At 41.1% G+C, this 14,417-nt stretch overlaps 1 protein-coding gene across 4 annotated transcripts in view; it reads right to left on the bottom strand.

Moving 5' to 3' along the window:
* prpsap2 (phosphoribosyl pyrophosphate synthetase-associated protein 2) overlaps window positions 1-14,179 on the bottom strand; it is a 40,122-nt gene extending 25,943 nt beyond the window's left edge. Inside the window, exons 1-3 of one of the 4 annotated variants that reach the window (XM_012970479.2) lie at window positions 14,033-14,179; window positions 10,438-10,613; window positions 1,369-1,498 (exon numbers count right to left, since the gene is read on the bottom strand). In XM_012970479.2, coding sequence (XP_012825933.1) covers window positions 1,369-1,451 — 83 coding nt within the window. In that variant the 5' untranslated portion in view covers window positions 1,452-1,498; window positions 10,438-10,613; window positions 14,033-14,179. 4 annotated transcript variants of the gene reach the window in all.
* Between the last annotated feature and the right edge of the window lie 238 nt (window positions 14,180-14,417).

The raw sequence follows: 14,417 nt of genomic DNA, 5'->3' as shown, positions 1-14,417 counted from the left end.
GGGGTGAGACACAAACATAACCTGCTTATGCTGGGATTTTAACATTTCCACATTTTAAATCCTTCAAACAAATTACTCCCTGCCAGGGGAAAACATTTGCCGTACTTCCCAGAGCAACAGCAATGCTGAAAATCTATATATTATCTCAAGGCCCAGGTTTTCTTCTAACTGAATATAGCTAGCCAACAGGAAGGTACAGCGGAAACAAGAAGGAATACAATAGATATAGTAAAGTGTATCCCCACAATATAATCACCCCTGGGTTTTCATTGTTAGTGGAGGGGCCCCAAAGTAAATGTAAGCTGCATTAGAATCCACTCTGTCTCATCCACCCTATGGCTCTAACACAGTTATTCAAGAGAATGGGCAAACCCTGATATAAAGCATTGCTGATATCATCTTGCCTTATTATTCACAGTACCTTACCATTTCAGCTCCTTCCCCTGACATCATCTTTCATTACTAAATATTATTCTTCCCACATTAACAGCCCCTTTCCCTAGCACCAATAAGCCTCACTGTGCACGCCATCTAACATGTGCAGCCTTGACTGATACCATCTTCCCTTACTATACACATTTTCCCACAGTGATGCCTTCTTCTACCACACTCTAGCCTTACTATACACATCCAACACATGCAACCTGTTCCCAAAAACATTCTGCTGTAATGGTGGCCATACACAGGATGGTATAACCTGTCCACCCAAAGTTGGCAGCTTATTTATTTGTGTGTGGGGCCCTCCCAATGGCCTTCCTGATTAATATCTGGATAAAAAAATTGGCCATAAATCCCCTGGGGGACAAACAATATCAGTCAGATTTGGCCGAACCAAACAAGTGGATATTTAGGTATAAGGCCAGCTTTACTGTGTGCACTATCCAAGTGTTACACTCCGTTACCTGCCATTATCCTACCTTACTATGCACGGCACCCTACAACTAGCAGTACCAGAAACTGGTCTTAATATACACACACTGTCCCACAGTTAAAGCCCATTCCCCTAATACCAACCTGCCTTACTACACTATTACATGGATGCAACCCATTCCCAGAAAAGGAGATACATGGATGGGGTGCAAAGGGAGTTTCTTCACTGTCCCTCTGTACGAGATGCCATTGTGCCTTTCTGGCATCTGAACAGATTTACGAGCAAGATAGTATATGGCTTAAATTACAGTAAATGAAATATTCTCATGTATTCCAAATGGGAAGGAAAAGTCCCACGGGATTGATTGCAGCAGATAAAGATGACAAAGCGCAGAGTCAGGCGTAAGGGAACAAGAGAATGAACCAAGGCTGTACAGTGTGGGACTGGGGGATAAACATTCCTCGGGCTCACACATCCATGCCAGATTCTATACTTACTCTGCAATTCTCTTGGCTAGCTCCACACAAGATGCATTGGAATTGGCAGAAAAGAGAACCAGTCCCCCCTTTGTCACATTCATCTTGGGATGGTCTGGCTGTGTCCCCCGCTACTTCAGGATGGCCAGTCCTAGTAAAAAGAAAAGAAAATACATTACAATCACGATTAAATTAAATAGCCCAAAACTGGTTGCCAAAGATGTTAGCATATATTTTTTAGGTAAATGGAAGCCACAAAGCTAATAGGATGACCATACTAATATGTTACCAGCCTCAGCTGCTGCAAGCCAGAAGAGCAGAGAATTCCAAAAACGGCTCTAAGAATTCTCCTCATTTGCGGCATAATGGAGGCACATAAAAATCAGAGCTGCATTATGGGGGTTCAGAGAAGCGTATGGAGTCCTCACCAGAACACTGTAGCTTCAAGAGAGTTTGCTATGAGAAACTAATTTTATTCTTTATAGGCGATACTACCCCTTAAATGGTAAAGTGCTGCTTGCTCTATAAGCATTCACAGCTAGGTAATACTTCTGACACAGATATGCTAGCTTTATAGTTTAGGGAATCCCCTACCACCTAAGTTTATCAAGGCCTTTCCATGCTGCAGTGTTGTAAGCAAGAAAACCCTAGAAAGTGTTGTACAGTAGATCATTTATCTCAACATGACTGCAGGTTCTGATCCCTTTTTAGCAATAGATTGTCATGCACTTTACTGGCCACCAAATGCTGCAAATCCATGTGTCCACATTACTGAGATGCTGCACATTTGTAGGCTGGCTTATAGCCCCTTATTAGCTGCGAGCACATGGCTAACCAGTCACTAGCACCTTACTGTTATTTCTAGCACACCACAAAATATCTATACAGAGTCTGCGGTCCCCTGTAAAGGGATACTAGACCCTATATACAAGAACAATATTGCATACCTTGATACTTATTAGATACATTTTTGTCAGTTACATCTTCAAATGTAGAGTAAAGAACGATACATTCGGGGAAATAAAAAAATAAAGGTATAGTGGCCTTTTAGTTAGAGAACTATTATAATTACAATTAACATTAAAGGGGATGTAAACCCTGCTGCACTGCACTGCTCAACCAAACGTTACTCAGATGTTGCTGGACTACAAATCCCAGAATAATGTAACATATAATGAAGGTAGCGGCATGCTGGGAGCTGTAGTCCAGCAACATCAGGGTTGTATTCTTAAAGCAATATTGCACAATAACACTTTCTAAATTTTACCCTAAATCTCCACAGACAGCAACTACTTTAAAATGCAAAAATCCTCCAATGAGAATCCCAGCTGATCTGTGTAAATCCGGCTCCCTGTTCTCTGTTCCTGCAATTGGAGTTGGGAGCATTAAGCCCAGTTTCCCAGCACTGAACAAGTCTGTCCCTTTATCCCCATGTCTGATTCCTGTGTCATATAATGAGGGGAAATAATAACATAATTATCTCTATATGTAAGGTACCAACAAGATGCCTGACACAGTGATGGGAATCAGCATTCTCATTGGTCAATTATTTTGCATTTATAATTAAGTTTTTGTCAGCAGAATTATCATTGGTAAATTCTCTTGCATCTATAATTATTTGGCAACTTCTATAGCAAAACTAGGGGGCAGCATAATGGTTGGATTTACAACACCTTTAATAGGATATAAGCTTTTATTTTACTTAAAGGCGTTATACATCTATCTACAATTATTTTTTTCGTCAGAACCAAAATAAATAGAATTCTGAAAAATACTTTCTGCCTATCATTTATTTTAACAAAATCAAAATATTTTAATTTTTATTATATAGCATTAACAAAGAACTGTTTTGGTTTCACAGTTACTCCTGTAATTAGTTTATTATGATCTCTGTGTAAACAACCCCCTCCTTTGTCCCCATTGTTGCGACTGTTTGGGTTCACAGATAAGCAGAAGTCCATTACCAGGAAGAATATCTGTGTGCTTATAATATATTGACCTAAAGAGAACCAGTAAGTTAGAAACATGGAGCAGCTTTGACAAAAACATACATTATTGTGAATTTAAAAAAAAAGACCACAAATTTGTTCAACACAAGCCCTATTCACTGATGTTTAACGCCGGGGGTGGGGTATAGTTTCAATTTACAAACAATAATTGAGCAACTCCTGCTTCCACTAAATGCTAGTTTACTACACAGAAAATCAGAGAATATTTACCTTTTGAAAACAAATCAGCAGGTGAAAAAGGATCAAATGGAATTTCCGCCCGTGAATAGAAATAAGGCAATGCCCCTATTCCAGGGTAGTGCTGAGTGAGCAACTGGAGAAGTCCCTCCTTACATGGGATGAGGACATCTGCAGTGGTATTTGCGAGCAGAGGGCTGGAAGCCCGCCACTACGTCTATATATACAAAGTCTGCTCTTATCAGAGATTTACAACGGGCCAGAATGCCAGCTGTGCCCATCTATGCTGTGTAAATGTCCACGGGGGGGACCCAGTTTGGTCCAATGAGCTGGACAAGGGCAATATTTATACAAAAACAGTGAAGGAAGGAGGGATGCACAAATGGAACAGACTTTAGTTATCACACTGGGCACCCCACTGTAAGAAAATTCCCTGATCCAAGTTCTTTTTGTCACACAAATAAGGAGATCGAGGTTCTTTTTTACACAAATTTGAACAGGATTTAGTTCAGGCTATGTCCAAATCCTTCATGAAACGTGCAGGATTCCGCTAAAGTACAAAATCATGGATTTGATGCACCCTTTGTCCTCGCACTTAAATATCTTTGTAGAGCAGGGATCCCCAACCTTTTATACCCGTGAGCCACATTCAAATAGAAAAAGTTTTGGAGAGCAACACAAGCAAGAAAAAAAGTTCCTGGAGGTGCCAATAAGAGCTATAATTGGCTACTTAATAACCCCTATGTTGACTGGAAACCTACAGAAGGTTCTGTTTGGCATTATACTGGGTTTTTATGCAACCAAAACCTGCCACCAAGTCAGGAATTCAAAAATAAGCACTTGCTTTGAGGCCACTGGGAGCAACATCCAAGGGTTGGAGAGCAACATGAGAGTCACCAATCTGAGTGATTTTGGCCCATTTTTCCAGGCAGATTTGCTATAGTTTTTTCAGGTTGGATGCACCTCAGTTCTCATTCTTGACCCACTGATATACAATTGCATTGAGATGAGGGCTTTGGCTGGGCCCCTGTAGATGCTCTCGACTTTTTTCTTGAGACCATCTTTGTTGGATTTGGATCAGGCTGATACATTAATTTGGCCATCTGGAAGAGGATCACATCAATGGCATGGTGTAGTCCTTTTCAAACCTGCCTGATAGGTACCTGAGAAACACTGGTCATTCTGGCTTCATTTAGGGCCCGATAAGCTGCTGACTTGGTTTGGAGTAGCCAATGTCTGTGTGCGGGCAGCTTGCCTTGAATTTTGAATTTGGGCACAAGTTTAACTTTCGAAAGGACAATTATCCCAAACTCAAAGTAAAGGTGGCCATACACGTTAAGATCCATTCACTTGGCGAGGTCGCCAAGCGAGCAAATCTTCTCCTGATATCCCCACCTACAGGTGGGGGCAATATTGGCCGAATTCAGGCTAAATCAAATTAGAACGGCGGTGATAGGCGCAGTCGGTTCTGGAACCGCATCAATGAGCCGATGCGGTCCCCAATCCAACTAAATTTTTTACCTTACTGATCAATATCTGGCTGATTTCAGGCCAGATATTGGTCAGGCAGGCCCGTCGTTAGTGCCCATACATGGGCAGATAAGCTGCCTAATCGGTCTAAGAGACCGATACCGGCAGCTAGAATCGGCCCGTGTATGGCCACCTTAACACTGGAGTGGCTTAAGAGCCAAAAGGTTTGCTTTAATGGCCCAGTCATAGCCCTGACCTCAGTCCAACTGAAAATCTGCAATACTATATAAAAATTCACGTGGGCAGGTATCACCCAGCCAACCTGGACAACATGGGGCAAATCTGCCTGGACAAATGAACCAAGATCTCTCCTGAAGATGGATAGTTATTTGCTGGTTAAAAACAACTTTCCAGATGAGTCAAAGTGGCGGTGAATAGGAACAAATTGTTCCGGCCCAGTATAAGAAAGTATATAATGGTCTCTTTATAATCTCTTTATATACAGGGAAACCATCTATCCATTTAAGATAATTCCCTTACTCTTGCTAAGCAGTATGTATAACAATTCCGAAGCCATTAAAAACAAAATGGACAAATATTTCAATTAAAACAACCAGTGGAAGAGATTCTGAAAACAAACCCAATTTATTGGGTTTCTGCTGAACATAACATTACACTGTCTGCTCGGGCAGAAAAATACTGAACACCATAATTATGGAAAGAAAGGAAAAAAAACCACAATCAAAATGAAAAGCCAAACATTTACTTTAAACAATGGCCACCTTGATTCAGCGCTAATTATACTAACGATCACGTTACAATTTGCTTCTGGCTCTGCTGACAGTAAAGGCGTTAAATGGAATTTTTCCACAAACACCTCACTGAGTGCCCTTACTGAAAAAGTTCTAGGTGTATTTTTGGAAGTGTATTACATTAAAGGAGATATAAACCCACAAATAAATGTGTATCTAGCGAACAAAAATGTAGTTTTCAAATTTATTGGCAGTGTTAGGTTCCCCTTGCCCCCTAATCAGAGCACTATTAATCAACTTGTGTTTGATATTAACCTGGCGGCTGTAATTATGCTGGGATCACGGGGGGGGGGGGGGGGGATTAGGGCATTAAAAGAACAGTAACACCAAAAAATTTAAGTGTTTTAAAGTAACTAAAATATAATATACTGTTGCCCTGCACTGGTGCATTTGCTACAGAAACCCTACTATAGTTTATATAAATAAGCTGCTGTGTAGCCCCGGGGGCAGCCGTTCAAGCTGGGAAAAGGCACAGGTTACTTAGCAGATAACGGATAAGCCCTGTAGAATATAATCGGCTTTATCTGTTATCTGCTAAGTAACCTGTGCCTTTTCTCCTTTGAATGGCTGCCCCCATGGCTACACAGCAGCTTTGGTTATATACACTATAGTAGGGTTTGAGAGGCAAACACACCAGATGCACCAATGCAGGGTAACAGTACATTATATTGTAATTACTTTTATACACTAATTTTTTTGTGCTACTGTTCCTTTAAGGGGAAAATATATGGTGACTGTGCTCAAAACTGCACCTTGCCAACTATGGTGCACTAAGTAAATGGCCCCTTATGTCCCCTAAACCAATGAAAGGGAATCAGCCTTGCATACAGTGGCATAACCACAACACACCAGGCCCCCCTTGAAAAAATAAATCCTTAGTGGGGCCCCTACCTGGCCCTCCCTACACCCACCCGATTGTGTCTTCTGCTTCCTAACTGTTTATGTCGGTATAATTGCAGGGGAGGTAGGATTTATAACAACTATACGGAAGCAGCTCCCTGCAATCACAAGGTTTGCTTCCTCTATAGTTATACCACTGCTTCTTCATAGATCTGTTTATAAGCTGGCTTCTGCTACATTGCTTCAACAGTCAGAACTATGCGGGCAGAGGAAAGAAACAGACTGTAATAGGGGCCAGCTGTGAAGAAGCTGGAAATGCTGACTGCTGCTACATTGCTTCAACAGTCAGAACTATGAGGGCAGAGGAGAGAAACAGGCTGTAATAGGGGCCAGCTGTGAAGAAGCTTGCAAGGCTGACTGCTGCTACATTGCTTCAACAGTCAGAACTATGGGGGCAGATGAGAGAAACAGACTGTAATAGGGGCCAGCTGAGAAGAAGCTTGCAAGGCTGACTGCTGCTACATTGCTTCAAGAGAAATTACCAGCAGAGTCACAGAAAAATACTGCTTCCATTAGCAATTACACTTAACCTGAAAATTAACTTGAAGAATAAATGAAGTGAATATCAGAAGGCTGAATAGAATTATAATTCCATTTCAATAGGCAAACACATTATTTGTGGGTATCCCCTTTAAGAATCTGAAGTTTGGCTGGGAAAAAAAGCAGTAAATACAGATCACTGCGCAATACAAGACATAGCAATTAATTTGGTAAAAACATAGTCATAAAAGGCCAAATCAGAGCCAATAAAGCCTTTTCATACTTGTTATTTGGCATTGAAGCTGCTGCAAGGGGAGGAATCACACAAACACGCTGCTTTCTTGTAGGCCGTCTGCAACAGCAGGCAAAAACACAAAAACCAAAGATTAGCTAGCCAGCCATTACTGCATAACTTTATATGGCAAACAAATAAAGGGAAATCATGTTTCAAATAAAGGGGAGTCTTGGCAGGAGAGCTGATTTTTCATACATGGCTTCTGCAGCCAGGCAAGGAATGAAGGAAATTATTGTTTTTAATACAAATCCCCTTTAAAGAAAAAATGTTTCATGTTCATTACCCTATATATATATATATATTCTCTATTCAAAAACTGAATTTCACTATAAATCCATTACGATATGCACACTGATCAGCATTGTCTATTTTAGTAGCCATGACAAATAGCTGCTACTAGTAGCCCTGTGTGTCTTCACCCTTAAAGTTGTAAGTTGTGGCTATGTACATGTGATTTCTATTGAAAAGCAGTATCTGTCTGGCTGTTTATCTGTATACAGCTGCTCCTGACTCCTGCAACTATGTAGCAGAAGCCAGCTGATTAACAGGCCTGGAAGAAAACGTAACCTCTGCTGCTGTTTTAGGGCGAAAAAACACAGAGCTACTTATTCTTGTGATAAACACCAGAAAATCCCCTGCCATAGACAATACTGAGAATTGCCTCTGCTAAAACACATGTAGAGACAATTATCAGTTAATGATCAGAACTGTCTATTTCTGTAGCCACAACAAGTAGCTGCTGCTAGTAGCTCTGTGTGTCTTTACCCTTAAAGGTTTGAACCCGTGAAATGATACTGCTTTCAATTGCAATTATATTAACTAATGCATATTGGAAATGTGACATTTCCTTTCATTATGCAAAAAAAATATGTGTTTTTTGGTATCCTAGTAATGCTATATATAAATAAAGTTATATATACATGCATAAAAATTCAGAACCGCATAACCCAGTGTTTCTCAACCTTCCTAATGCCGCGGCCCTTTAATACAGTTCCTCATGTTGTGGTGACCCCCAACCATAAAATTATCCCTAAGACCATTGGAAAGGGGTCCCGACCCACAGGTTGAGAACCGCTGGCATAACCCAACATGCAGAGCAAGTGTGTTAAGGGATCCTGTGGTTCAGTCAGATCCTTCTCTCCCTTCTAAGCTGTATGTTAAAGTCTTGGAGACTTTACTGATAAAAAATGAATAGATCTTTTTCCAATATTGCCAATGACAGAAATGCCCAAATTGGCTGGATCCGATCATTGGGCCAGGGACGCAAACAATCATCCTTTGCACACTGCCCACACCCACGTTGGGAAGGTGCTCCTGGCACCGGTGGCCATGTTGTGGCACAAAGTGGGCACCATGAGAAGCGCTCATTATGTGCAGCACTAAACATAACCACCTATGGCCTAGCACTCGCAACCAAAGCGCGGGCTGGCACTTCCAGTAGGGGAGACAATTTAAGGGTGACAGGTGCCCTTTAAGCGTTAACTGTTCCAGCTTGAGGTCGCTGAGATATGAAGGCTGCCAAGTTAATGTTCTACAGCTAACCTTGCAAGAGATCCTCAAGAACAGTGAGAAGTGATGGATACACTAACACATAAAGAAATAAAACATAAGCCTTTAAGCTTGATTAGATTAAATGATATATAATGCAAAATACTTTATACATGTGTGCTGTAAAGGCTCAATGAATCCAGTTTATCACTCCCCTCTACATTAGCTGCAAATCCTTGAAGGATATGGTCCTGGATATTATCCTTTATTTATATAGTGACAACATTTTACACAAGCTATTTATCATTTCTGTCAATCCCTGTGCCAGGAGAGCTTACAATCTAAGGTCTCTATCACAGTCACACCCACTAGGGGCAGTCTGATCAGGAGCCAATGAACCTGCCTGTATGTTTCTGAAATGTGGGAGGAAACAGGGGTACCTGGCGCAAACCCACACTAACATGGGGAGAGCTTACACACTCCTTGCAGATTATACCCAGGTTGGAATCAAACTCAGGACCTGCAGGATAAGTGCTAAAGACAGTATAAAGGTTTCAGCACCCAGTGCATGTCCCACGGATCCTTACTGGAAGCAGTGACAACAGCTTCATATCAACTACCACACAAGTGGCCAAACAGGCTACAGATCCAGTTATTTAAAAGTTAGTTAAAGGGGACCTCTTATCCTAAGAAATAATTCTAAACTGTTTCCATTGTGTTAATGAATCAAAATAAACTTATCTTACAATATATAAATTATTTTAATTGTATTCCTTTCAGCCTTGGAATTCACAGTTTCAGCAAGCAGCCAGCTGCCATTTTGTGGACACTTATTAAGGTAAGCTTTGTATCACCCAAAAATCTTATTTATGTGCCACAATGGGGGACCTGATGCCCATGCACTGGCTAAACAAGAAGTTCTGAACAGAAAGTAAAAGTAACTGTCTGCCCCACCTCTATGCCTAAAGTTCCCCATACAAGAGCCAATTTTAGGCCAGTTATCGGTTGGCCAGGCCCCTCGGTTCTGCCCCTACATGGGCCAATAAGCTGTCGAATTGGTCCAAGGGACCGATATCGGCAGTTACTATCGGCCCGTGTATGGGGACCTTAAGGCATAAAAGCGGAGCAAGCAAAATATGATTTACAGCTGTGATTTTTAAATGTTTTTATAATGGATAAGGATGTGTTAATAAAAAAATGAATTTAGGTTTCATGTTTAATTTAAAAATAATTTTTATTATACAGCTTTTTATGTCTGGGTGACAGGTCCCCTTTAAGAGGCCAGAACTGACCATATGTGACTTACATTATAGTCTCCAACTCCATAAAGAGAAGCATATTTGTATACAACTGACCCGGCAAAAACTGCATTAAGAGCAATACAGCCCATGGTATATGGGGCCCCTAGGGCAGAAGATTAACCCTCTGTCTTACTGTAATAGAAATTCATAAAACTCACATGAAAACGACAGTCTGAAAGTACCCAGGGTGGCGAAAATGAAGACTAATGGGTTTGGTTTATGGGTTCATCTCTGCTACATTATAAACTATCTCAGGAAGGCCTGGGTTCCTTTCTCATGTCAGCTTCGTGTGACTTTGCTCAAGACACAATCTACCGGTGCTTTATGTCCTGTTCTTGAAAAAAAAAAAAATTATATATGTAGTGCTGTGATAAATTAGAAGAGATGTACAGGTATAGGACATATTATCCAGAAACCCCTTATCCAGAGAGCCATCTCCCACAGACTCCATTATAATCAAATAAAAAATTCTCTGTAATAAATAAACAGAACCTTGAACTTGACCTCAACTAAGATATAACTAATCTTTATTGGAAGCAGCACAATGCTGTTGGGTTTATTTAATGTTTAAATGATTTTTTTAGAAGACTTGAAAAAAAAAATATTACGGAAAGAACACTTACCCGGAATACCCCAGGTCCTGAGCATTCGGGAGATATATATATATATATATATATAGGGTTTCTGATTCTTTTTAGCTGTAATTCCTCGGCTGGAAAATTACTAAAACCACTAGTAGAAATGAACTGCCTGAATCAGTAAACCTAGGGTCAGGCAGTCCATTTGTCGCCAGTTTCCCAGCCCATTCCTGCAGAATATCCGTCTCCTTTCAATGCAATGTCCTGTGTTATCTTCTCTGCTCACTAATATGTTGCCTGTATGGGAATCAAAAGTCATATCCACTGACAAGATAACTGCATTTGTTTTCTGGTACCACAAAAGGTGGGACCTGTTATCCAGAATTCTATCATTAGCTTTTAGGTCTGCTAAAAAAAAATCATTTAAACATTAAAAAACAAAACAATAGGATTGTTTTGCCTCCAATAAGGATTAATTATATCTAAGCTGGGATCAAGTACAAGGTATTGTTTTATTATTACAGAGAAAAGGGAATCATTTAACCATGAAATAAACCCAATAGGGCTGTTCTTCCCCCAATAAGGGGTAATTATATCTTAGTTGGGATCAAGGACAAGGTACTGTTTTATTATTACAGAGAAAAAGGAAATCATATTTAAAAATAAGAATTATTGCTTATAATATCTATGGGAGATGGCCTTTCCGTAATTCTGAACTTTGTGGATAACTGGTTTCTGGATAAGGGATCCCATACCTGTACAGACATTCTGAAACAAAATAAAACTGTTGGACTCGGGAGGAAACAATTTTACTCAGCGAGATCAGTCACATTAGAAATTATTGATTTAAAATCCTTAAGTGGTCAATGGATTCTCCCTTTTATAAATCCTGCCCATGTCGGAGAGAGATCCATCACTAAAATAAAAATGCTAAATACATTTAGAGTCAAAAATAATGCTTCTAGTAGTATCCCCAAGGGTTAAAACGAGCAAGGAATGTTGCTTGTGAGCCTAAATTATCATCATCATAACCATCATCATTTATTTATATAAAACAATAGCTATGCGCTGTGGATGTGGACTGTACCATAGTAAGTAGTAGTAGTAGCTTATAATGCTAGCGGAGGTCAATGTACACATATTCCAAATATAGCAGGGGACAGGCCGGTGACAGTACAAGATCGCATGGCCTGATAACTACAAATCTGACGGTTCCGGAAGCAGCAAGTTAAATCAAGTTTAGGGAAGACTAACCAGAAGGAGCAAAGGCAGGGCCGATACTTATAATGACAATTTAATCAATTATCTGGGCGCTCAAACACGAGCCGGGACAAGCCAGGCTGCAATAATTTGATATATCAGAGAAAGAGCACACCCAGCATTCCCCGTCGGTTGGCCACGCTCACAACAAAAGGAGCTGCACTTCCACGTGTGACCAGCACCGACACAGGCCAGCAATGCTGGAATACCACCGCCACAAGTCTTTGTATCCACAAGCCCATGATTTTATTCTCTTATCACCAGTGCAGAAGCATGAAAGGGCACAGTGGGCACATCTGTACCACTATATTAATGTTATTACGAGGTAGAGAGGCCAGCGAGCCATCATGCTGCAGCCTAAATGTGTTCATATAGAAGCACCCAAAAAGCACACATGCAATCTGACACCAGATCAGTGCTATTCCTACCAGCTATAAAACTGCAAGCCTCACCCACATTTCCAAAGCTTTTCTATTTCTCCAAAAAAAGGGGACAAAGTCCCAGACACAGAACATAAAAAACTCCCAGCAACCCCCACCACACACAAACAGCCAGGAATGCTGGGAACTGTAGTTCCGTGGCAGCAAGCGGAATGATTTTTAAAAGTCAATTAAGGCAAGGAAGTAAAATAGCATTTATAATGCCCCTGCGCCATAATAGCTTTTCATAATATGGAAAGAGCATACAAAAAGATAAATGTGTACTGACGGGTTATGTCCTTTAGCCGCACATGGGATATGACAGAGTTGTCATTCCAACATTCAAGGCTCGAGACAGGGAAGGGGCCCCTTCTTGGGGCTTTGAATACTCTTACAGGACTCCCTGTAAGAGTATTGGTAAGTGCTGACTGTCACTCCCTGCAACCCCCATAAGCTGCTGAAGGGTTGCAGGGAGTGACAGTCAGCACTTACCAATGCCCTGATGTATATACTGAAAATATCTCAATAGGCTGAACATTATATCATATCCTTTATAAATGTTATATACTTCACACCCCCCCCCCCCCCCTTCCTGTCACACCGAGACATCAGTACAAATGCCCTCTTTGCCAAATGTAGCTGGAGGGCCATGGGTTGGACACCCTCTATCCTGTGAGCTCCAACAAATAGGCCCCTGTCCTACTACTGGCATAGATAGATGGATAGAAAGATAGAAAAGAGATAGAAAAGATGATAGATAGATAGATAGATAGATAGATAGATAGATAGATAGATAGATAGAGATAGATAGATAGATAAATAGATAGATAGAGAAAGATGATAGATAGATAGATAGATAGATAGATAAAGATGATAGATAGATAGGAGATAAATAGATAGATAAATAGATAGATAGACAGATGATAGATAGATAGATAGATAGATAGATAGATAGATAGATAGATAGATAGATAGAGAAAGATGATAGATAGATAGGAGATAAATAGATAGATGATAGATAAATAGATAGATAGAGATAGGGCCTCAGAAGTGTAGAGGGCTTAGTGGGGCCCTAATTAAAGGGCAAACTCTATATATATTATTACTTAGCGGGCCTAAAATTAATTCCCTGTGGGGCACAGTTTCATCTATTTACCTTACTCTATGTATGAATGTATCTGTGTGTGTATGTATGTATATAGATATATAGAGAGAGAGAGAGAGAGTGTTAGTGTATGGATAGATTAGATGATATATAATATATATATATAGATAGATGGATAGATAGATGGCCAGACAGACATAGCAGAAGGCAGTGAGTGTGAGCAGGCAGAGCAGGGCATGAGAGTCAGTGGGGTTAATAAGGTGGGTATGTGCCAAGTGCCAGTGTTACAGACAGAGGAATCCCATGCCCTGGGGGAAAGGACTCCCTCACCAAGCGGCTACAGCTACATGTGTGACAGGCAGCCCTCCTGCCTCCCATTCCCCTCACTTACCTCCCCGCCAGCCAGTTCAGCCGCTCAAGGAACCCTCCTGCTTCTTCTTTCTCTGGGGCTCTCTCGCTCCCTCTCTCGGGCACTGAAAATGGCGTCGCAGCAAGAGCCTGCCGAGTGCCGATGGGATCGATGGGAACCCAGACTTTTCCCCGCCCACTTTCCGCGTCATGAGACTCTAAGGCCTGTCAATGGCAGGGAGGTAAGGAGCAGCGAGCGCCGAGCGCATCGATCGCCATTGACTTGGTGGTAGGGGGGGGGAGGCATGGCCGGAGCTGCCCATCTGAGACAAAGAGGAGTGCCCAGCCGCACCCTGACTGTGACAAGTGTAGAGCGATAAAACGCTACAAACGCAATAAAGAAAACGGTTAGCAACGCAGGCTTGTCT

This window comes from Xenopus tropicalis, chromosome 9 (genome assembly GCF_000004195.4).
Source record: "Xenopus tropicalis strain Nigerian chromosome 9, UCB_Xtro_10.0, whole genome shotgun sequence".
Lineage (NCBI taxonomy): Eukaryota > Metazoa > Chordata > Amphibia > Anura > Pipidae > Xenopus > Xenopus tropicalis.
Note: the sequence above shows the minus strand (reverse complement) of the source record. Positions and strands in the feature narration are given on the sequence as shown.